Consider the following 25,995-nt stretch of genomic DNA (forward strand, 5'->3'; position numbering starts at 1 on the left):
GTTCTTCTCTCCAAAACCTTGCGCAAAGAGGGTATACTTTTTTTCACTACTTGAAGATTCAATGTATCGATGCCTGTCGCGGGGATTACATTTATAACACAGAAATGACATGTAGGGGGAGTGTCAAATCTGGACTACAATTGTACAACAACGGGTTTTGACAGGTAGGCTAATCTTGATCGGTGTAACGTTACTGTTCTTTCCTTACAACAAGCCACCGATCGAAAAAGACTTCCGATCCAGTGTGCTATCTGCGCATATTTATATGTTAATACCGTGTGTTAAACGTTTTTCGATGTTGGAATAATAGTTCACTAATTACATTTAAGAAAAGTACTATTTATGTAAGTAGATGTACATATGTACACGAAATAATGAACTAAATATTTTTGTCAGTGTGACATTCGGAAACGGATGACAAAAGTCACATACAAGGACATTAGATACGATATGTACAAGTGTAGGATATTATCAGAGTTGTGTATAGGTATTAAAATATGACAATTATATTTCCTATGACCTGAGGAAAACTAGCCTACTAATATGAAAAAAACTGACACTTTTTATATGAGTAAAACATTTGTTAGGACGCTGGCGACCTGAAGTAGGCTATCCAAGGTAAGGAGATGTGTGAGCAGCCAGGTTGGAAAGATAATCCGCGGAGCTACTTTACTGTAAATTGGTAGTTGCCACTGTAAACCCTTGAGTTTAGGGTTTGTAATAGGCCTACTTTCGAGTGATGGAGTAGTATAGAATAGTTTTCATAATACACATTCTACAGTCATTTGTTTTTCAACATGTGGTCATTTGAAATAGTCTTATCAAGTTTCAAGGGCACAGGTCTTTTAAAAACTAAACGTCTATTTGAGAATGAATTGCCCAGTTTGTGCCATCAGTTTGTAATTTTTGTGTAAATTGAAAGAAACCAAAGCAGTCAAAGGTTAATCCAGCGCAGGAAAGGGACAGCTGGTTTCCTTTATTCCCCTAAACCAATCAGTGCTCAATCTCCATGCCCCTAAACACATAGCAGGAAAACGTTTCACTTCCACATCCAGGGTTCATGGGCTTTATGGCAGTAATGGTAGACTATCTGATTATGTCTTTAAATGGACAATATGCAGTTGTTACATCCATTTTTAGACATTTAAATTAAATATACCCATTGTTTCTTGAAGGATAGAATTTATAGATCCCCTCATGAGCTTAGTACAACTGTCATAACCCATCATAACCCCAAATATTAAGTTGTTTTACGCCTTTGTAAACAATGTAAATGTAAACAAATACTGTTAGCCTCAAAATGGTTAAAACAAATAGTTTGTATGTCATGGATGGTCAGTCATTGTATCTATATCTCTGTCCATGAGTTTGAGAATGGTTGTATTTCTCCAGCCCCATCCCTCAGCTGTTACAAAGTTTACCCCTTTGTTATTGTTCAAACTACAGATTCCCCTTTAAACTGGAATGTGCCCGTTTATGAGGTCAGGTGTCATATCTAGCTAGTTGGTCAAGTGAAGCAACATCTGCAAAGTAATGGACATTTAGCTCCCTTGTCCCCATTGGTGTCATTTTTAGTAGGTAATACAAAACTGTGTATTAAAATACACTAAAGAGAAAACTCACGCTAATAGGACTGACCAGAGTCTAGTCTCTCTAGACTACCTTCAAATCACCAACAATAGATTTTGCCCTAGGCAAGTGCCAAGAGTAAGACAATGAAATGGACGTCCACGTTCCTCAGAAGAGATGACATGCACTACCATCGTGTTAAATGTACCACGTGATGTTAGTCATTGGCTAAGCCAAACCACTATGACTGACAAATAGAATACCACAGAGACCTTTATGACCTTTCGAGTGTTGAGGACCGTCTTTCTGACTATGTGGATGTACATGGCTGGACTCACCTGAGACACTGCCAAACAAATGTAAGGATTATCTACCCTGATGAACACACCTCTCGCCAATAGCTGGATTACAGTATCAATCTGCGGTATGATAGCACACTACATACATTATAGCTACCTCTTCTCAAGATACACATGGGGGAGGAGGAAGGAAGCGGGGGGGTTGGGGTCTATTTTGATTATTCATATAGATAAGTTGCATTTTTACAACAGAGAGCTGAACTTTCCTTTCAGTTGTCACAGTCTACAGTCTACTTGTAGCGTTTTAAAACTTGTCAGAACAGTAGGGGGAAGCCAGAACGATCAGGAATACAGCTGTATCCAATTATTCAAGGAATGTAGCCCTCATATGAAAAAGCTGGGGAGAGTTGAGAGAATATGGCTGGCTGGCTTTCTTAAAGTCTTTTCTTCTCCCTTTCCTTTCCTTCTCAGCTGAGCTCTGTTGGAAATGCCACTGCGCCCTCTCTGATGTGAGGATGAGGACCTACACCCGAGGGGCCCCCACAGTGTTCTTCATAAGTCTACTGTGGCCCCTGGTGGCCCCGGTGGTGGGGGTGGCGGAGGAGACGATAGACCCCAGTGGAGGGATACCCTTCATGGGAGGGAACTACGATGGACACCCCATGCTGTACTTCGGCCAAGGCGAGGTGGAGGAGCTGCAGTCGGCGGCGGCTGGGACACACCGGGAGATGGCCGCGAGGATCCGCGAGGCGGGGGAGGCCATGCTGGAGCACCCTGAGGAGTACCTGCCCCCCTGGAGCCCGGCCGAGTTCAGCGCCCGCTGGAACGAGGTGTATGGAAACAACCTGGGAGTGCTGTCTATGTTCTGTCTGCTCTACCCACACAGGGCCGGGGCCCTCGACCTGGCCAAGGATTACATGGAGAGGATGGCAGCTCAGCCTAGTTGGTATATTTTCTATCTTTGTTTTTCCCTTATTTTTGTGTGAATTTTCAGTTGCAATTAATTGTCTGTGAATAGCATCCCTAACCTATAGGGACACGAAATAAGAGATACAATCAGATATGCCCCTGTGGAAACAGTTACTGTGTAGTTACTCAAATTCAACCCATAAGTGAATTGCTCGCTTCTCAATTTCAGAAAATCGCTTAGCCTACCCTTAGCGTTAAGAAAAACTCCCACATGTTTTTCTCATTACGTGAACAATATTGGTCTATTTGGAGAAGGTGCAGATGCTGCCTGCTATCTGTATTTCTCCTTCCTATCATCATGTGACCACTGGGGATAAATGCCAAATCCTCCTCCTCTCCAGAGGACCTTTGACTGACTCAATCCCCCTCCATAGTATCACTTGTTCAGTTTTCACTGTGGCCGGCCAGACCTGAGGAAGAGATGCCCTGTGGTCCAGGAAATGTGTTTAGCAGCTGTATGAATTTATTGCTTAACATGCCCCCGTTCAAAGGAAATTAAATGTTCAGATGTTGAGCTGAATGGCCTGGTGCAGTGGGATGGGAGGACTAGGGTTCAGGTGGTGGTGAGAGGCTAAGAAACCAATTTTACCTGGGTTCTCAGAGGGGTTACATGGGAAGTCTCATCTGCATCTCACATTGTTCAGCCCCAACCTAAGGGATGGGCTAATGACTCTCCCAGTCTATAGACTCAGAGGGGAATAGCTTAGGGAGCTTTGGATGATGTTATATTTCATTTTCATTGTACAGTACTAGGCTGTACTATCTTGCAGACTTCTTCACTTTCTGTTGCATAAGAATAATACGCTAACAAGAGGCTAGCAATGAGACTGCATGTTGTTGCTGTATATTTAGCCAACCCTTACAGTACTGTACTTCAGAAGACCCCTGACCGCCTGTGAGGGTTGTGAAACTTCAGTGGTTAAATTTTTTCCCCTTGCAGTGCAGTTAGGAAAGTGCATCATAGCAAGCTTTCTCTGCACATCCCAAGCCAAGGAATTCAGTGTCAAGGAGGGGTCTCTGATATGTCGGGCAAGGCGTTTCACTGTCGCAGCCAATTTAGTCATGTCGCCTGCGTTCTCAGGACGTCTGGTCTCTGCTATCAGCCTCGTGGTCAGAGGGCTTCCCTTTTCAAGTTTCACCTTCTTTCTTTCATTACTTTTCAGAAATAAGCATTACCTCAGCTCCATTGTTTTAATCCTCTATTTAGCCATCAGCTGCTGTGTCTAGCCAACCTAGTTCAGAGAAAAAGGTTTTCTTTAGGGCCAGTGTTAATGGGTACATGTACAGTTAATCATTATTTCAAATTTGTGAAACTTCTCACAAAATGGAAGTCTGTGCCACAATTTGAGAAATGAAAACCCACAAGGACGTTTTTCACATTTTAACTACACACAATGTGAGTTCTCTCCTCAGCCGCACATTTACTAGGGCTTTGGAGTCTCTCAGGGATCCTTAAAAGTGGCTCCAGGAATCAGTCAACTGTGGTATCTGTGACCTTCAATTATGTCTCCAACAACTTGTTGAGGAGAACCATATTCCATATTCCAACTCCAGCTTGTGGCGCACTGGTTCCCTGGTTCGGTTTTTAAGGCAGTTCATGTGTAAACACACAGAATAGACGTCTTGTGTGCTTTGGCGTAATGTAATATACAGTACAGTAGTGACATAGAATCACTCTTCACTCATTCTAACTACTTATACAGTGCATTAAACTTGGTTGGTGAACCAAAGACTGTAATAAAACATTATTTAAACTCCTTTTTTGATGAATAAAGTTGAAATCAAGAACCCCTTTTTATTCAATTTAATTTAAACCCATGTAGAATGAACATTTATTTCCAATGAACTTCCTCAGGTCGTTGACAGATGGAAATAATGTATTAGCTAAATCAAATGGAAGAAATGCTGCCAGAGGGTGGCGGAATATCTTTGGTATTTATGAATATTAGAGTCACATTTAAAAGATAAGCAGGCAGCTGTTTTGATATTTGGCACTGAGTAACGTTTATGGGTCCATGTGATGAGTGGAATGGATTTCAACCTATGTCTTTTAGATGTTCTGAGAGGAACGATTGTCAAGATGGAGCTGAAAATGTAATTACATGGCACGCACTTTAATAGTAACTGCTCAAAATACAGGTTGCTTTTTGGATTTATATTTTATTGCCACATCTGAAGTCAATTTGACTATAATTACACAGAAAGAGCTTTTATAGAACACCTCTTAGCAGGTGGTATATGAGATTAATGCATGGGCACGGACTATTTTGCTAATTTAACAATTAGTAACTCTTAGAAAATGAAGTCAGTCAGCATTCTGAGGTGCCAGCTACTTTACAAATAGCACATAGTGCACTTTACACAGCACTTTAAAAGGCAGGATATGTTGGAGTTGAACTTTAAAGCATGTGTGAAAATGCTGTTTTGCATGTTCTTTTGTAAAGAGAACAAAAAGCTATTTAGTAGCTGATTACAAGCTTGGACAAATTATGCAAATCGCCTGAGAAGGATTAGTTGAACTCTACACTTCTGATGATATTTCACTTTCCAGAATATATACTACCCTTTCTGTTTTTGCAGCCTTGCTTGGGCTAGTGTGAAAAGGGAACTTCAAACAATTCAAGACTACTTGTAAAGATACTACATCGTGATATTACTGTTTTCTTGTGTATTAACCCTGTGAGACCCAGGCATAGATCCAAATGAGGAAAAACATGTATTTACCGTTCAGAAATACTTCTAATCGGACTCTGATTATGAAAATAATCTTGTTAGTTTTATTTCAAGTTTGTAGAACAATTTTATGGAAAAGTTGCAAAGATACACTATTGAGCTTCAATGGTTGGAACATTTTGTTGTAAGAACATTTTGAAATTCTATAAAAATCACATAAAAATTTATCAAAAGCATTGATGGGATGGAAAATATTGTTTTATGGTATATAAACTATATATACAAAAGTAACTGGACACCCCTTCAAATTAGTGGATTCGGCTATTTCAGCCACACCAGTTGCTGACAGGTGTATAAAATTGAGCACGTAGCCATGCAATCTCCATAGACAAACATTGGCAGTAGAATGGCTTTACTGAAGAGCTCAGTGATTTTCAACATGACACCGTCATAGGATGCCACCTTTCCAACAAGTCAGTTCGTCAAATGTATGCCCTGTTAGAGCTGCCCTGGTCAACTGTAAGTGCTGTAATTGTGAAGTAGAAACGTCTAGGAGCAACAACGGCTAAACCGCGAAGTGGCAGGCCACACAAGCTCACAGAGCGGGACGGTTGAGTGCTGAAGCGTGTAGCGCATAGAAATCGTCTGTCCTCGGTTGCAAAATTCCCTACCGAGTTCCAAACTACCTCTGGAAGCAACATCATCACAAGAACTGTTCGTCGGGAGCTTCATGAAATGGGTTTCCATGGCCGAGCAGCCTCACACAAGCCTAAGTGGAGTGATGAATCACGCTTCACCATCTGGCAGTCCAACGGACAAATCTGGGTTTGGCAGATGCTAGGAGAACGCTACCTGCCTGAATGCATAGTCCCAACTGTAAAGTTTGGTGGAGGAGGAATAATGGTCTGGGGCTGTTTTTCATGTTTCGGGCTAGGCCCCTTAGTTGCAGTGAAGGGAAATCTTAACGCAACAGCTTACAATTACATTCTAGACGAATCTGTGCTTCCAACTTCGAGGCAACAGTTTGGGGAAGGCCCTTTCCTGTTTCAGCATGACAATGCCCCCGTGCACAAAGTGAGGTCCATACAGACATGTTCAACCTCTCCCTGACCTAGTCTGTAATACTTACATGTTTCAATTAGATCACCATAGTCCCTGTGCCCAAGGAAGCGAAGGTAACCTGCCTAAATGATTATCGACCCGTGGCACTCACATCGGTACCCATGAAGTGCTTTGAAAGGCTGGTCATGGCTCACATCAACAGCATCCCTAGACCCACTCCAATTCGCATACCGCCCCAACAGATCCACAGATGACGCAATCTCAATCGCACTCCACACCGCCCTTTCTCACCTGGACAAAAGGAACACCTAATTGAGAATGCTGTTCATCGACTACAGCTCAGCGTTAAACAACATAGTGCCCACGAAGCTCATCACTAAGCTAGGGACTCTGGGACTAAACACCTTCCTCTGCAACTGGATCCTGGACTTCCTGACGGGCCACCCCCAGGTGGTAAGAGTAGGCAACAACATGTCTGACACGCTGATCCTTGTCCCCTCCTGTATTCCCTGTTCACCCACGATTGCGTGGCCAAACACGACTCCAACACCATCATTAAGTTTGCTGACGACACAATCACTGACAACGATGAGACGGCCTATAGGGAGGAAGTCAGAGAACTGGCAGAGTGGTTTCAGGAACACAACCTCTCCCTCAATGTGAGCAAGACAAAGGAAGCTGATAGTGTACTACAGGAAAAGGCGGGCCGAACAGGCCCCTATTAACATCAACGGGGCTGTAGTGGAGCGGTTTGAGAGTTTCAAGTTCCTTGGTGTCCATATCACCAACGAACTATCATGGTCCAAATATGCCAAGACAGTCGTGAAGAGGGCACGACAAAACCTTTTCCCCCTCAGGAGACTAAAAAGATATGGCATGAGCCCCCAGATCCTCAAAAGGTTCTACAGCTGCACCATCGAGAGCATCCTGACTGGTTGCATCACCGCCTGGTATGGCAACTGCTCGGCATCTGACCGTAAGGCGCTACAGAGGGTAGCTTCCTGCCATCCAGGACCTGTATAATAGGCGGTGTAAGAGGAAAGTCCATAAAATTGTCAGAGACTCCAGTCACACAAGTTATAGACTGTTTTCTCTGCTACCGCACGGCAAGCGGTACCGGAGCACCAAGTCTTGTACCAAAAGGCTCCTCAACAGCTTCTACCCCAAGCCATTAGACTGCTGAACAATTCATAAAAATCGCCACCGGACAATTTACATTGACACCCCCCTGTTGTACACTGCTGCTACTCGCTGTTTGTTTGTTACCTATGCATAGTCACTTCGCCCCTACCTACATGTACAGATTACCTCCTCAACTAGCCTGTACCCCTGCACACTGACTCAGTACCGGTGCCCCTGTATATAGCCTTGTTATTGTTATTCTTATTGTGTTACTTTTTATTATTACTTTTTATTTTAGCCTACTTGGTAAATATTTTCTTCTTCTTGAACTGCACTGTTGGTTAAGGGCTTGTAAGTAAGTATTTCACGGTAAAGTCTACACTTATTGTATTCGGTGGATGTGGCAAATAAAGTTTGATTTGATTTGACATACACTACCGTTAAAAAGTTTGGGGTCACTTAGAAATGTCATTGTTTTTTAAAGAAAAGCAAACAAATTTGTCCATTAAAATAACACCATATTGATCAGAAATATCAGTGTAGAAAGTGTAGACATTGTTAATGTTGTAAATGACTATTCTAGCTGAAAACAGATGCCTCACATGTCCTCAACTGGCAGCTTTATTAAATAGTACCCGCAAAACACCAGTCTCAACATCAACAGTGAAGAGGCGACTCTGGGATGCTGGGCTTCTAGGCAGAGTTCCTCTGTCCAGTGTCTGTGTTCTTTTGCCCATCTTAACCTTTTCTTTTTATTGGCCAGTCTGAGATATGGCTTTTTCTTTGCAACTCTGCCTTTCTTTGCAAGGCCAGCATCCCGGAGTCACCTCTTCACTGTTGACTTTGAGACTGGTGTTTTGCGGGTACTATTTAATGAAGCTGCCAAGTTGAGGACTTGTGAGGCAAATGTTCTTCAAATTAGACACTCTACTGTACTTGTCCTCTTGCTCAGTTGTGCACCGGGGCCTCACACTCCTCTTTCTGTTCTGGTTAGAGCCAGTTTGCGCTGTTCTGTGAAGGGAGTAGTACACAGAGTTGTACGAGATCTTCAGTTTCTTGGCAATTTCTCGCATGGATTAGCCTTCATTTCTAAGAACAAGAATAGACTGATGAGTTTCAGAAGAAAGTTCTTTGTTTCTGGCCATTTTGACCCTGTTATCAAACCCACAAATGCTGATGCTCCAGATACTCAACTAGTCTAAAGAAGGCCAGTTTTATTGCTTCTTTAATCAGAACAACAGTTTTCAGCTGTGCTAACATAATTGCAAAATGGTTTTCTAATGATCAATTAGCCTTTTAAAATGATAAACTTGGATTAGCTAACACAACGTGCCATTGGAACACAGGAGTGATGGTTGCTGATAATGCGCCTCTGTACGCCTATGTAGATATTCCATAAAAAATCAGCCGTTTCCAGCTACAATAGTTATTTACAACATTAACAATGTCTACACTGATATTTCTGATCAATTTAATGTTATTTTAATGGACAAAAAATTTGCTATTCTTTCAAAAACAAGGACATTTCTAAGTGACCCCAAACTTTTGAACGGTGGTGTATATATTTGAAAGGATCAACTATTTTGTGGGTTTTCTATGTATGCAGACCATATAACTTACTTTTAGCAATATGTAGTTGTCCTTTCTGGATTAATTACTTCTCTACGTTAAAATTAATGGTTGTAAATGGCAGTATTCTAACCTCATAAACCACACATAAACCACACATACAGTACCAGTCAAAAGTTTGGACACACCTACTCATTCAAGGGTTTTTCTTTATTCTTTTCTACATTGTAGAATAATAGTGAAGACATCAAAACTATGAAATAACACATATGGAATCAAGTAGTAAGCAAAAAAGTGTTAAGAAATGTAAATAGATTGTAGATTCTTCAAAGTAGCCACCCTTTGCCTTGATGACAGCTCTGCACACTCTTGGCATTCTCTCAAACAGCTTCATAAACGGTTTAGATAGCTGGCTAGACTAACAACCTAGAAATCTATAAAATGTTAGCTGACATGGGCTAATCGGGTGACTGTCAGTGACTGACATAACAAGAGGAAAACTGCTGATGCACAAGATCTGTTTTTTGGGGGGGGGCCCTAGCGGCCGCTAATGTCACTTATGCCTAGAAATAGCACTGAACAGGCAGCGTTGCAGTTTTACAACCGTGTGTCTCACAGGGTTAAGTCTTGAACATGTATTTCTTACAGATGACTATACTTATCTTTCCTCTGTGTCTTGCAGGTTGGTAAAGGATGCTCCCTGGGATGAGGTTCCTCTAGCCCACTCTCTGGTTGGCTTCGCCACAGCGTATGACTTCCTGTATGAGTACCTGAGCAAGGTGCAGCAGGAGCGCTTCCTGCAGGTGATCGGCAACGCTACGCGCTACATGTATGAGAAGTCCTACATCCGCGGCTGGGGCTTCCAGTACCTGCACAACCACCAGCCCACCAACTGTGTGGCTCTCCTCACCGGCAGCCTGGTTTACATGGCCCAGGGTGAGTATCACTGATTCGTGTGTGTGTGTGTGTGTGTGTGTGTGTGTGTGTGTGTGTGTGTGTGTGTGTGTGTGTGTGTGTGTGTGTGTGTGTGTGTGTGTGTGTGTGTGTGTGTGTGTGTGTGTGTGTGTGTGTGTGTGTGTGTGTGTGTGTGTGTGTTTTTGTGTTTGTGTGTGCATTTTGTGTGTGCGTGCGTGCGTGCGTGCGCGCAGAGAAACACAGAGAAACACAGAGAAACACCATGATTACTGCATTATCAGATTTCAGACGGTTCCTTTAGTATTATGACATAACCTGAAAGGCCGCTCAGCAAGGAAGAAGCCACTGCTCCAAAACCACCATAAAAAAGCCAGACTAAGCTTTGCAACTGCACATGGGGACAAAGATCGTACTTTTTGGAGAAATGTCCTCTGGTCTGATGAAACAAAAATAGAACTGTTTGGCCATAATGACCATCGTTATGTTTGGAGGAGAAAGGGGGATGCTTGCAAGCTGAAGAACACCATCCCAACCGTGAAGCACGGGGGTGGCAGCATCATGTTGTGGGGGTGCTTTGCTGCAGGAGGGACTGGTGCACTTCACAAAATAGATGGCATCATGAGGGAGGAAAATTATGTGGATATATTGAAGCAACATCTCAAGACATCAGTCAGGAAGTTAAAGCTTGGTCGCAAATGGGTCTTCCAAATGGACAATGACCCCAAGCATACTTCCAAAGTTGTGGCAAAATGGCTTAAGGACAACAAAGTCAAGGTATTGGAGTGGCCATCACAAAGCCCTGACCTCAATCCTATAGATTATTTGTGGGCAGAACTGAAAAAGCGTGTGCAAGCAAGGAGGCCTACAAACCTGACTCACTTACACCAGCTCTGTCAGGAGGAATGGGTCAAAATTCACCCAACTTATTGTGGAAAGCTTGTGGAAGGTTACCCGAAACGTTTGACCCAAGTTAAACAATTTAAAGGCAATGCTCCCAAATACTAATTGACTGTATGTAAACTTCTGACCCACTGGGAATGTGGTGAAGAAATAAAAGCTGAAATAAATCATTCTCTCTACTATTGTTCTGACATTTCACATTCTTAAAATAAAGTGGTGATCCTAACTGACCTAAGACAGGGAATTTTTTATGTAAACTTCCGACTTCAACTGTATATAGATCCAGTAGATCGGTAGATTGGTCGTTTTCTGCTCAGCCTATTCATTTTCCTCTTTAGAATACTGTGGCCTCTTCTTGGCAACTTCATTCCTCCTCAGTTACATCCTTCCTGTGTCACATTCGCCTTAAATGGATGGCTGCAGTCCAGTTCCATATGACTTCTGTGAGATTGGTTCCTCCAGGGGAGGCTTGCCAGGCAGTCCCCTTTGCCCCTGAGGAGAGAAGCATTCTGGGCTGGAATTTCAGTTCAGTCAGCCCTGGGTTATTCTCCATAGCTGCACTTTCCTGGTTGTTCTTTAAAAGTAATTTCCTCACCATGTTAAATAAGCATGCCCCTTTAAAAAAATGTAGAACTAAGAACAGATATAGCCCTTGGTTCACTCCAGACCTGACTGCCCTCGACCAGCACAAAAACATCATGTGGCGTACTGCACTAGCATCGAAATGTCCCCGCGATATGCAACTTTTCAGGGAAGTCAGGAACCAGTACACACAGTCAGTTAGGAAAGCAAAGGCTAGCTTTTTCAAACAGAAATTTGCACCCTGTAGCTCCAAAAAGTTTTGGGACACTGTAAAGTCAATGGAGAATAAGAGCACCTCCTCCCAGCTGCCCACTGAACTGAGGCTAGGAAACACTGTCACTACAGATAAATCCACGATAATCAAGAATTTCAATAAGCATTTCTCTACGGCTGGCCATGCTTTCCTCCTGTCTACCCCAACCCCGGCCAACAGCTCCGCACCCCCCGCAGCTTCTTGCCCAAACCTCCCCAGCTTCTCCTTCATCCAAATCAAGATAGCAGATGTTCTGAAAGAGTTGCAAAACCTGGACCCGTACAAATCAGCTGGGCTAGACAATCCGGACCCTCGCTTTCTAAAATTATCCGCCGCAATTGTTGCAACCCCTATTACTAGTCTGTTCAACCTATCTTTCGTATCGTCCGAGGTTCCTAAAGAGTGGAAAGCTGCCGCGGTCATCCCCCTCTTCAAATGGGGTGACACTCTAGACCCAAACTGTTACAGACCTATATCTATCCTAACCTGCCTTTCTAAGGTCTTCGAAAGCCAAGTTAACAAACAGATCACTGACCATTTCGAATCCCACCGTACCTTCTCCGCTGTGTAATCCGGTTTCCGAGCTGGTCACAAGTGCACCTCAGCCACGCTCAAGGTACTAAACAAAATCATAACCGCCATTGATAAAAGACAGTACTGTGCAGCCGTCTTCATTGACCTGGCCAAGGCTTTCGAATCTGTCAATCACCTTATTCTTATCGGCAGATTCAACAGCCTTGGTTTCTCAAATGACTGCCTTGCCTGGTTCACCACTACTTCTCAGACAGAGATCAGTTTGTCAAATCGGAGGGCCTGTTGTCCGGATCTCTGGCAGTCTCTATGGGGGTACCACAGGGTTCAATTCTTGGGCCGACTATTTTCTCTGTATATATCAACGATGTCGCTCTTGCTGCGGGTGATTCCTTTATCCACCTCTATGCAGACGACACCATTCTGTATACATCTGGCCCTTCTTTGGACACTGTGTTAACAAACCTGCAAACAAGCTTCAATGCCATACAACACTCCTTCCGTGGCCTCCAACTGCTCTTAAACACTAGTAAAACTAAATGCATGCTTTTCAACCGATCACTGCGCGCACCCGCCCGCCCGACTAGCATCACTACTCTGGACGGTTCTGACTTAGAATATGTGGACAACTACAAATACCTAGGTGTCTGGCTAGACTGTAAACTCTCCTTCCAGACTCATATTAAGCATCTCCAATCCAATATTAAATCTAGAATCGGCGTCCTATTTTGCAACAAAGCCTCATTCACTCACGCTGCCAAACATACCCTCGTAAGACTGACTATTCTATCGATCCTCGACTTCGGCGATGTCATTTACAAAATAGCCTCCAACACTCTAATCAGCAAACTGGATGCAATCTGTCACAGTGCCATCCGTTTTGTCACCAAAGCCCCATATACCACCCACCACTGCGACCCTTATACTCTCGTCGGCTGACCCTCACTACATATTCGTCGCCAGACCCACTGGCTCCAGGTCATCTATAAGTCTTTGCTAGGTAAACCTCCGCCTTATCTCAGCTCACTGGTGACCATAACAACACCCACCTGTAGCACGCGCACCAGCAGGTATATCTCACTGGTCATCCCCAAGCCAACACATACTTTAGCCGCCTTTCCTTCCAGTTCTCTGCTGCCAATGACTGGAATGAATTGCAAAAATCGCTGAAGTTGGAGACTTATATTTCCCTCACTAACTTTAAGCATCAGCTATCTGAGCAGCTTACCGATCACTGCAGCTGTACACAGCCCATCTGTAAATAGACCATCCAACTACCTACCTCATCCCCATATTACTTTTATTGACTTTTTTTGCTCTTTTGCACACCAGTATTTCTACTTGCACATCATCATCTGGCACATATGGCCTATTTATTGCCTTACCTCCTTACGCCATTTGCACACACCTCATATATATTTTTTTATTGTGTTATTGACTGTACTTTTGTTTATCCCACGTGTAACTCTGTGTTGTTGTTTTCTGTCGCACTGCTTTACTTTATCTTGGTCAGGTCGCAGTTGTAAATGAGAACTTGTTCTCAACTGGCCTACCTGGTTAAATAAAAGGTGATTTAATTCTTTATTTATTTTAAAAAATACAACGGAAACATTCCACACGATTCTATAACGTTCTGGATGGACCTTTTCCCAATGTTTTTCTTAGTAGATTCAGTGTGAAAGGAAGGAACGCATGACTAGAAAATAGCCTTGGTATTTCCTGCACATTTCAAAACTGTTCCCTCTATTGTTTGGGTTTAAATGTCCTGGTTGTATATTCTTGGATGTTTAAGTCAGAGGCAGAGAGGCCAGAGGAAGGTGAAGTAGTTCTTGTTGTCCCCAGCACTGCTGTACAGCCTAGTTTGTTTACAAGGGAAATGTTTCTGGTAGAAAAAGAATGAGAGTCGATGTAAACTAAATGACAACAGGCTTATGGAGATGACTGTGGTCACCGTGGTTTTTCTTTGAAGCTGGTTTATGATAGTGAGTGGGGGTGGGGGGGGGGAGGAGAGGAGAGGCAGGGGGCAGGAGGTGCAGACTCTGGAGAATTGGTTGTTAACTCTTCTGTTACCTTGGAAGAAAATGTAATTTGGTCATGGCCTGGTGTCTTTGTGCTGACTGTATAAATGTTTAAAGCTGACTTTGCACTTCAACGTCTTAATTTGGCTGCAAATTGTTAAAAGGTATCTAATTAGAAGGTGGCTTAACTAACGTGCAGTATTTGCTTTGAGTACGACAGATTGACGAAACGTGCAAACTGTTCGCTTTCTCATTCTTGGACCAGTTCATTTAAGGGCCTAACTCCCGCATAATTATTTGACTGTGTGCTATGCAGACGATCCTATTCACTTCCTGCATTCCTTTGTCACGGATGTATCAGTCATATCCTGTGCAAAAGTATGACATTACGTGCAAATATTATTCCATGAAGATCTCAGTGAATAAATGGAACTTTGCCTGTAAGGTACTTCCAGAAGAAATCAAGAGCAAACATTGGTCTCATTACACATTTCTTTCAGAGCTATTGTATTGCACAGGTCTATATTACTCAGATTTATGGAATAACACAGCACCTCTCTTCCTGTGTATTATTCTATCGGCGAAGCCAAAAAGCAATTTTGAAGCATTCATTCACAAGGAAGGGATAGGCTCCATCTGTTGAAAATAAAGGAAGACATAGAGTATCTGTCCAAAGCATAAAACTTCTTAAGACCTGTATGGGAATGTTAAGCACAGCATGTAGGTACTGTATGTCTACTGTGTTCTTATCATTTCATGTCTTGATTGTGAGTCAGAAGGGATATTGTATGGGCTTTGTCCAAAAGGAGAGACACCGGGAGAGATGACTAGATCACAGGACAGCAGCTTATAGGGGATCAGTGCATTCCTGATGCAGGTGTCTGCATGTTGGTGCTTTGCGGCTGCCTCGCTCCGCTCCTAATTGGACAGTCATATGTGGCATAGTTTACCCTGAGTTCATCTATAGTTAAGCATCAGTAGTTAAACCTAAGACCTCAATCACTCACTTCTCTGCTACGGCCACCCAGGTGCTTGAGTTGTATTATCAGGTGTAGAATGCTGGGACTCTGGGAACCATTCAAAGTCATAGCCACAGTCACATTACATTGTGTTGCTTCCTTGAAAGCTGTTATACATGAACACTTGATTAATTTGTGGAAAAGTGTCTATTTTACACCAAATGGGTTGAGTCAACGTAGTTCCCTCGTTATTTCAATGTAATTGACCTTAAACACAAACAGGGTTTCCAGGTTTGGTTTAAGATTGTTGACAACTTAATCAAATGTCAAGCAAAATTGAATGTATATCTAGTGTCTTTGCCCGTTGGGTACAGTGTGGAAAATTATATTGCCATTTCTCTCTAGTGGATGTAGGTTTAAGAAATTGTCTAGACTTGTTCAATCTCCCAATGCATGATTGTTATGTCAATAAATGAAGCATAAACTCTTGGTAGACAACTATCATTTACATTTTTATTTTCTTTATTTAACCTTTATTTAACTACGCAAGTCAGCTAAGAACAAATTCTTAATTACAATTACGGCCTACCCCTGCCAAACCCTAACCCGGACGACGCTGGGCCAATTGTGCACCGCCCTATGGGACTCCAAGTCACGTCCGGTTGTTATACAGTCTGGAATCGAACCAGGGTCTGTAGTGACGCCTCTAGCACTAAGATGCAGTGCCTTAGACCGCTGCGTCACTCGGGAGCGTAACTCATTGACCCTACATAACATTTGAAGTTATTCCATTCTTGGGAAATCATTCTTTGTCCATTCCTGAACATGAACTAAGAGGAACCAGAAATGTCTCAATGTCTCATCTAATCATAATTAGCGAAGAACCTCAAAGGAGTAGAAGTCAAGTCAAATGGCACCATCCCTTGACCTCCCACATTCCTACAGATCTCATTGTGATGGTGCTGGGGAGTTAACAGACCAGACCTTCCCCAAACAGCAGCTCTCAACGTGTGGATGACTAATGTGTACTGATGGGAGCTCCAGAGATCTAGAGCCAGTAACATCACTAACAGCATGGCTGAAGAAAAGCCCCTAATAACAGCAACGAAGGCACATCATTAAATCCTAGAGGGGCAGAGGAGGACATTGCTGAAGCACAATGTGACTGTATGGGATGTGATTGCGCCATGGGTGGGAGAAGTTTATAGCTTTTGACTTCGTAGGGTTAATTAGATTTTTTTAGTTTATGAATTCCTGTATACATGATGCCTATGTCTAATAATGGAAAATGCAGAACAGTCCAAACACTGTGTGGAGCCGGGGTGTGAGCGTAGTGAGATGCCGTTTGTGTAAATGTGGTCTTTGTGTGCCAGCAGTTCCTGTTTGATGGTAAATGCCTGCTCTGTGTAGGCCACTGGTCTCCCAGCCCAAACCAAACACTGGGGTGGACGCCGACTCCTGGGCTGGGCTGTGGGCTGTGGGTTGTGGTGTCCGGGTGGATCCAGTCCACCGGGTAGCTGCCAGGCACCCATGATGGACTGGGATTCTCAATGAACTGCGGCTGGAGTGTTTATGTGGTCACTTCTTCTCATAGAGAGAGAGACTATACATTAGTCTGGTATGGTAGTTTCATACTTTCCATGCATAACGGGAGGTTCCAGTATGATGTTGCTGGAAAGAAAATGGGAATGTGACTGACTGACTGAGTAGCTTACAGTAACTACATTTATGATCAACCTCACTTGAGACCACACTTTACACCGAGCTTAATTGGGGTATGTCTCAAGAAAACAAACACTTTAGCTGGGTGACAGCAGTACAGTACAAATGTTTGGGAGCCACTGCTCCAGAGACATTGACGGACATGACCTTCCTTCGAAACCGAATAAGCTGACCCTGGTTTCTCCTCTTTTCGGTTCCAGGTTACCTGCAGGAGGCCTACCTGTGGACCAAGCAGGTCCTGGCCATCATGGAGAAGTCTATGGTGCTGCTGCAGGACGTGACGGACGGCTCGCTGTATGAGGGCGTGGCCTACGGGACGTACACCACCCGCTCTCTTTTCCAGTACATGTTCCTGGTGCAGAGACACTTCTCCATCAGCCACTTCGACCACCCCTGGCTCCACAAACACTTTGCCTTCATGTACAGGACCATCCTGCCAGGTAATACAGCTGTTATAGATGTGTGTGTGCTCTGCCATTCAATTCAATATAACTTCATTTCTCCTCTTAATGGTGTTTTTTCTCCTCTTAATGTTTCCCTTTGAAGAAGTTGCTTGGTTCGATCGACTTTTTTATCTCTAACAGTGCATTTAGTCTAGATGTCACGTGATAGATGCAAAGGTGATACAGATACGATATAGGCAGCAAGACAGGCTATTTTGAAGTTAAATACAGTGCAAGTTAGCAATGAGTAAATACAGTTGAAGTCGGAAGTTTACAAACACTTAGGTTGGAGTCATTAAAACTCGTTTTTTAAACCACTCCACAAATTTCTTGTTAACAAACTATAGTTTTGGCAAGTCGGTTAGGATATCTACTTTGTGCATGACACAAGTAATTTTTCCAACAATTGTTTACAGACAGATTATTTCACTTATAATTCACTGTATCACAATTCCAGCGGGTCAGAAGTTTACATACACTAAGTTGACTGTGCCTTTAAACAGCTTGGAACAGTCCATAAAATTATGTCATGGCTTTAGAAGCTTCTGATAGGGTAATTGACATCATTTGAGTCAATTGGAGGTGTACCTGTGGATTTATTTCAAGGCCTACCTTCAAACTCAATGCCTATTTGCTTGACATCATGGGGAAATCAAAAGAAATCAGCCAAAAAATTGTAGACCTCCACAAGTCTGGTTCATCTTTGGGAGCAATTTCCAAACGCTTGAAGGTACCATGTTCATCTGTACAAACAATAGTGCGCAAGTATAAACACCATGGGACCACGCAGCTGTCATACCGCTCAGGAAGTAGACGCGTTCTGTCTCAAGAGATGAACGTACTTTGGTGCGAAAAGTGCAAATCAATCCCAGAACAACAGTGAAGGACCTTGTGAAGATGCTGGAGGAAACAGGTACAAAAGTATCTATATCCACAGTAAAACGAGTCCTAAATCGACATAACCTGAAAGGCCGCTCAGCAAGGAAGGAGCCACTGCTCCAAGACTGCCATAAAAATGCCAGACTACGGTGGCCATCACAAAGCCCTGACCTCAATCCCATAGAAAATTTGTGGGCAGAACTCAAAAATCGCGTGCGAGCAAGGAGGCCTACAAACCTGACTCAGTTACAACAGCTCTGTCAGGAGGAATGGCCCAAAATTCACCCAACTTATTGTGGGAAGCTTATGGAAGGCTACTCGAAACGTTTGACCCAAGTTAAACCATTTAAAGGCAATGCTACCAAATACAAATTGAGTGTATGTAAACTTCTGACCCATTGGGAATGTGATGAAAGAAATAAAAGCTGAAATAAATAATTCTCTCTACTATTGTTCTGACATTTCACATTCTTAAAATAAAGTGGTGATCCTAACTGACCTAAGACAGGGAATTTTTACTAGGATTAAATTTAAACTCAGTTTATTTGGCTAAGGTGTGTGTAAACTTCCGACATCAACTGTAAGTGTTCCTAAATGCCTTAGCAAACTTCTGTGGCACTTCTTGGCAACATTGTCCAAGTTATAAGTAGATTAGGCATGAAAACCCCCTGGGTGCATTACCCCCATGTTAGAGAGTGTGACTGCTCGTTTGTCTTGATATGGGTTATGCATGCGTTACCTTCCTGGGGGGCTGTCAGAGCTGTGCTGATCCATGTCTCCCCTCTTCCCTCGTCTCCTCTGCTCTCCTCTTCTCTCCTCTCCTGGTTTATGGTCAGGGGAGGGTAGCGCTGGAGGAGGGGCTCTCAGGTCTGGACATTTTAAAGCCGCCTGCCAACACTCTCTGTATTGTGACTGGGGCTGGGCGCCACTGCTGCATTCAGAGAGCAGCTCTTAATTGCAGCAGCCAGGAGAACGCTGGACTCACAACCCACAATGCCAGCTTTCTCTCTCCCAGATTATCCTGCCTAACTGCCTTCTGCCTGAGCGGACTATGTGACTGCACTGCACTCACTGACCCTGTACAGTCAGGTCCATAATTATTGGCACCCTTGATAAAGATGAGTGAAAAAGACTATAAAGTAAAGGATACAAATGCTGAGCTATATTGTATGCCAAAGACCTCTATTTTCATGTCATCTCGTGGTCAGATGACATGGAAATAGAGCTCTTTGGCCATGCACACCAGTGGTTGGATTTGAGTCGAAAAATGGGAGGCAAATGCAGAAAAGTACTTCATACCTACAGTAAAATATGGTGGTGGATCTTTGATGTTATGGGGCTATTTTGCTTCCACTGGTACTGTGGTCCTTGTTAAGGTCAACGGCACTATGAACTTGACCAAGTAGCAGGACATTTTTGCTAAAAACCTGGTTGCCTCTGCCAGGAGGCTAACAATACAGTCTTTTTTGCTGATCTTTATCAAGGGATCCAATAATTCCGTAACCCACTCTGTGTTGAAATGATGGGGTTTGTTGATGCTCCAACAGGTTAGACCGTAAACAGGAGTCGTGTTTTAAATATATCTTGTGTTGGACTTACAAAGATAGACCTTGAATAAACAAATATCACCCGAGTGTTCCTGCACACAGACCCCCACATCATTTGATTTGGGCATTTGTTTATCCAAGGTCTAGTTTTGCATCACAGCAGGAATGTTGTAAACAGACACTTTTTACAAAGGGGAAACACGCGTATTGTCGTACCGCTTGTGCACTGATTTTGGTTATTGCTGTTATTGTTTTTGGCTTACATGTGATTTATTGTGGTTAAATATTTACTACCGGTTGCTAGGTTTTAAGATCTCTTTTGGCACCAGACTGCCATTCTTTGTGTTGAGGAAATGGCTTCATCGATTAAGCTAGGGCGCTACGATCTCAACAGGGTCTGTAGTTTGGCTCATTTCCTTATGTTAAGGACATGGCATGCATGGATTTAAAAGCTTTTGTTACCTATTCAGTATAAAAAGGAAAGAAATGAATCATGATTTTGTAGCCTATGTATTACTATGCATTCAATCAAATAGAGAGCTATGTGGTTTGTACAACTGAACTGGACCTTGGACAATATGTAGCTGTCACTTCATATTTGTCAGAGTTTTATGATAATAACATTCAATAATCCTCTAACAAACCAGTATGAAAGGCCACTATATTGAAGTTGCCTTCTCCTATATTTTAACTGTAAAATAATCCATATTGATCTTTTGCCCTTGCCTGTTCCATCTCACCAGGGTTCCAGAGGACTGTAGCCATAGCAGATTCCAACTACAACTGGTTTTACGGGCCCGAGAGCCAGCTGGTGTTCCTGGATCGCTATGTGATGAGGAACGGCAGTGGAAACTGGCTGGCTGAGCTGATCCATCAGAACCGGGTGTTGGAGGGGCCGGGACAAGCCGGGAAGGGACAGAGATGGTGCACACTGCACACAGAGTTCATCTGGTGAGAATCTCTCTCTCTCGTTCTGTCTCTTTCTCTCTCGCTCTTTCTCTCTCTATTGGTTTAGGTGTACTGTCATACACTGAGTGTACAAAACATTAGGAACCCCTGCTCTTTCCATGATATAAACTGACCAGGTGATGTCACTTGTTGAATCCACTTCAATCTGTGTAGATGAAGGGAAGAAACATGTCAAATAAGGATGTTTAAGCCTTGAGACAATTGAGGCATGGATTGTGTATTTGTGCCATTCAGAGGGTGAATGGGCAAGACAAAATATTGAAGTACCTTTGAACAGGATATGGTGGTAGGTGTCAGGTGCATTGGTTTGGGTGTGTCAAGAACTGCAACGCTGCTAGGTTTTTCATGCTGAAAAGTTTCCTGTGTATATCAAGAATGGTCCACCACCCAAAGGACATCCAGCCAACTTGACACAACTGTGGGAAGCATTGGAGTGAATATGGGCCAGCATCCCTGTGGAACGCTTTCAACACCTTGTAGAGTCCACGCTCTGACGAATTGAGGCTGTTCTGAGGGCAAAAAGGATGCAACTCAATATTAGGAAGGTGTTCTTAATGTTTTGTACACTCAGTGTATACGCTGATTTACTAAATTACTAATGAAATATTTGCTTTTAGAGCAACTGAATTCAAATGTATGAAATGTATTTCTTGTTGTTTTATTTCCATTCTGCAGGTATGATCCCAGCCTGACTCCCAGGGCTCCTGCAGATTTTGGTACATCCCAACTCCACTACTTTGAGGACTGGGGGGTCGTCACTTATGGAAGTTCTCTACCCGCAGACACCAACCACACCTTCCTCTCCTTTAAGTCGGGGAAGCTGGGTGGACGGGCCATATTTGACATCGTTCACAGGAACAAGTACAAAGACTGGATCAAAGGGTGGCGTAACTTTAACGCTGGCCACGAGCACCCTGACCAGAATAGCTTTACGTTCGCCCCTAACGGTGTTCCTTTTATCACGGAGGCTCTGTACGGGCCCAAGTACACCTTCCTCAACAACGCAGTGCTGTTCTCCCCGGCTACCTCAGGAAGCTGCTTCAAGCCATGGGACGGCCAGGTCACAGAGGCCTGCGACTCCAAGTGGCTGAAGTACAAGGTGGGGCTGCCGGCGGACGCCCAGGGCAGGGTGGAGGCGGCTCTGGAAAGGCAGGGCATGGTGTTCATCCGTGGGGAGGGCCAGTCGGCCTACAACCCTGACCTGAAGATCAGGAGCTTCCAGAGGAACCTGCTGCTCCTGCACCCCCAGCTGCTGGTCCTAGTTGATCATATCCATCTAGAGACAGACAGCCCAACCAGGGCCATGAGTGCCTTCTTCCACAACACGGACCTGCCCTTTAAGGACACCAAAATAGACGGTGTGCACGGAGCCTTTGTCAGCCATGGGGAAGACCAATATAAAATGTTTTGGATGGATGACACAGGCTTCAGTGAGAAAGGGGTCTTGGGGTACTGGAACTATCCCCGTGGTTACCCCTATAACGGCTCTAACTATGTGAATGTGACAATGCCTCTGAGGTATCCCCATACCAGGGTGGCCTACATCTTCTTTGGGCCAGGGGTGGACATGCAGAGCTTTAGTCTGCGTGGCGATGCTAACAGGGTGGACATTTACCTGGCCACCAACGAGCACACCTACACCATCTACCTGCTGACCGGGGAGGTGACCACCAAGCCTCTGTTCGCCATGGTGCTGGTGGACCAGAAGAAAATAGTATTTGAGAAAGCAGCAGGAGTGAAGAACGGCACGCCGGAGGAGGTAGAGGAGTATGTCAACGTAGTAGAGGACAACCTCCAGCACGCCAAGCCTGTTTTCCAGCAGCTGGAGAGACACATCCTGGGCCGGGTGCTCAACACGGCCAGCTTCCGCAAGACGGCCGAGCGCCTCCTCCAGTTCTCCGACAAGAAGAAGACGGAGGAGGCCATTGAGAAAATGTTTTCTCTGACTAAGAAACAGGGCAAGGGGGCCAGTAAAGCCTTGGGGAGCCTTGGGGACAAGCTCTCAGAGAGCCTGCCGGACATCTTTGGACAGATCGAGGTAAGGGAGAAGAAGGAGAGATCGAAGACAACAAAGAGGATTATTGAGGAGAGCCCCGAGGAAGACGGAGACTCCAGGGCCTTTTTGGATTATGGAGACTCCAAAAAAGGTAGGAAGGGAGGCTTCGTGAAGGGTCGCAAGTTCAAGGAGGTCCACATGTTGGCGACGGCCAACAGTGACAGTCTCTCGAACTCATCCTCTTATATCAGACTATTCCTCATATTAAACATAGCCACCTTCTTCCTGCTACTGTCTGTGTTATTGACACGCTTCCAGAGAGGCAGAAGTCTACACACCCAGAGGTGTTTCTATGGCGTCCTGCTCATCGACAGCTTCATCTTACTCTGCCTCTACTCCTCCTGCTCTCATGCACAGTGTTGACATGATCACTGTGCGACGAGGGGGATGTCCATGTGCAGACCGATTGAACTGTTTGCCATGGGTGAATAAAATGCACCATACGCCTCAGTCTGAGCCAAGTCTACCTGATGAGTGTCCAGGAAAGAATTAATTCCAAATAGGAATTGATAGATTTAAAAACGAAATTAAGCCAGACCACCTTTGAGATCCTAAGCTTCTGTGGAGCTTTAGAATGGAGTCTGTGTGAACTTTTTAATGTAGTATTTAGAGTGGAACATGTTGCTTTATATCAAAGATTGCTAGCCACTAAAATGCAGATATATCTGCCTCTCTCTGTGGACATTCTAGAAAGAATGTACATATGTTCAAACAAGATATATTTTTGTGGTATTATTTCTACTCTTGGTAATGAGAAAAGAACAATATGCATAGGTGTGCAAATGTGATTTTCATTGTGTATTTGCTTTTGCCTGATGAATGTGGGGACTTTGCAGATAAAAAGCTTTAGAAATATGTTACCTCAGTCGGTGGTCCTCTCTGTGTCCATAACTGCAGTATAATACCATTGCATTTAACCAAATTGGCTTACCCGCATAACCGATCACATTGTCACCCCCACCACCCCAATTTAAGTCTTGTGATATTGTTCTTAAGCTGTCAGAGTCCATGTAATTCCATTTAGAGTAATACACTTGGGAAAGTTAATTTTACTCTCCAACTGTAACAGATTTGCTTTCATGCTCTCGTCTGTATGACTACTTGCAGTATGTTGGTGAAGCCCATTCACTTATGCTAGCATAGATTCATGTTATTGTCCATCACCAAACCCACCTAATATAATTACACAACCTGCTCCTCCTCTCGATGTTATGATGTGGAATCGTTGGGAACCCATGTTTCTTGTTGTTACCGACTCTTAACTAATGGGTCTACAGGCGGCACTACAGGGATGAGGACCTTTGACCTTTGTGTTACTTTGGTTGGGAGGAAACAACTACTCTGCTAGTCATGGATACGTGAGGAAAGGGAGAACTCAAATGCTAGGAGAGGGGTCGATTTTTGGTGGGCATTGGTGGAGGAGATTTGGGGGGGAAATACTGTATGTAAATAGCCTTGTACCTGTATAGACATATCTGTCGTCAAATGAGTGTATGATAAAGTTATCCTCCGATCAGGAGGTTGGTTGTATCAATATGTACTCACTCCTGCTCAGTCACACAGATAATAAGGAGAGATATGCAAACAAGTCTTCACTTCCTCTGGTGTGATTTGGACATGTGAGGGTGGGCACTGTCTCTCTTTCTGTAAATTCCCAGGTGTGTCTACTGAAAATGTGCACGCCAACATTACAATTTAGATTCTAGACACATGACTCCTCTGCCTGCAAGTGGGAGGAGCTACAACACAACACATCGCTAGTTGAATTCAATTTGATTAGGTGGGTGGGGTGCTCAATCCACTATACCACTACAGCCTAATCCTGCTGTATCTTGCCAATTAATTTACCTAAACTATGAGTGGAAGCCCTAGTCTCTTGTGACAGCGCAGAGATTTAGTTCTGGGTGCCGAGATTATGAAAGCCCCCGTGACAATCAGTGACAATCAGGTAGCATCTTTTGGTCAGGGCTGGCTAGCAACAATCAGAATTCATTGTTTTGTCATCTCATTAAAAAACGAATTTTCACTGCCTTTTATCATTGTCATGTCATTCAATAAAGAGTTTTATGCTAAATCAAATGTGATTGAAAGGGTACCAGTATCATGTCTCAAATGTTGTGGTGATGTACAGTACCTGTCAAAAATTTGGACACACCTACTCATTCAAGGGTTTTTCTTAATTTTTTACTATTTTCTACATTGTAGAATAATAGTGAAGAAATCAAAACTATGAAATAACACATATGGAATCATGTTAGGAACCAAAAAAGTGTTAAACAAATCTAAATATATTTTAGATTCTTCAAAGTAGCCACCTTTTGCCTTGATGGCTACTTTGCACACTATTTTCTACAATGTAGAAAATAGCAAAAATAAAGAAAAACCCTTAAATGAGTAGGTGTGTCCAAACTTTTGACTGGTACTGTAGTGCGATGAGTTCATCATTAATCTCAATGGCCGTGGCTGTGTTTAGGATTGATCCGACTGTCAGAAACATGACCCAGGTAATGAAATAGCCAGGCAATATCAAATGTACGTAGTCCATGACCTTTGACACGTTTTCATCATTGCTCAAATGCCACTTAAGCTGTCAATTCCTATGAACATGAGTAGTGGCACACGAGTCAATGATATACAGGGCCTTCAGAAAGTATTCACACCCCCTGGCCTTTTTCCACATTTTGTTGTGTTACAGCCTGATTTTAAAATGGATTAAGTTGAGATTTTTTGGGGTCACTGGCCTACACACAATACCCCATAATCGAAGTAGAATTATGTTTTTAGAAATGTTTACAAATTAATTAAAAATTAAAAGCTGAAATTTCTTGGGTCAATAAGTATTCAACCCCATTGTTATGGCAAACCTAAGAAAGTTCAGGAGCAAAAATGTGCTTAACAAGTCACCTAATAAGTGACATGGACTCACTCTGTTTGGAAATCTATGGCAAGAACTGAAAA

The 25,995-nt window shown here is 43.4% G+C and overlaps 1 protein-coding gene across 2 annotated transcripts; it reads left to right on the forward strand.

The window, feature by feature from the left end:
- Positions 1 to 25,121, forward strand: LOC139583064 (dermatan-sulfate epimerase-like). 2 transcript variants are annotated; one of them, XM_071413781.1, is made up of 6 exons: positions 1 to 164; positions 2,340 to 2,814; positions 9,946 to 10,199; positions 17,344 to 17,583; positions 20,756 to 20,963; positions 21,657 to 25,121. In XM_071413781.1, exons 2-6 carry the CDS (start codon positions 2,384 to 2,386, stop codon positions 23,398 to 23,400), a joined length of 2,877 nt encoding a protein of 958 aa, XP_071269882.1. In that variant the 5' UTR covers positions 1 to 164; positions 2,340 to 2,383; the 3' UTR covers positions 23,401 to 25,121. The 2 variants fall into 2 exon arrangements, with proteins under 2 accessions (XP_071269882.1, XP_071269881.1); XM_071413780.1 differs by lacking the exon at positions 1 to 164 and adding an exon at positions 249 to 1,993.
- Positions 25,122 to 25,995: the final 874 nt, after the last annotated feature.

The sequence above is a fragment of the Salvelinus alpinus genome, chromosome 8, assembly GCF_045679555.1.
Source record: "Salvelinus alpinus chromosome 8, SLU_Salpinus.1, whole genome shotgun sequence".
Classification (NCBI taxonomy): domain Eukaryota; kingdom Metazoa; phylum Chordata; class Actinopteri; order Salmoniformes; family Salmonidae; genus Salvelinus; species Salvelinus alpinus.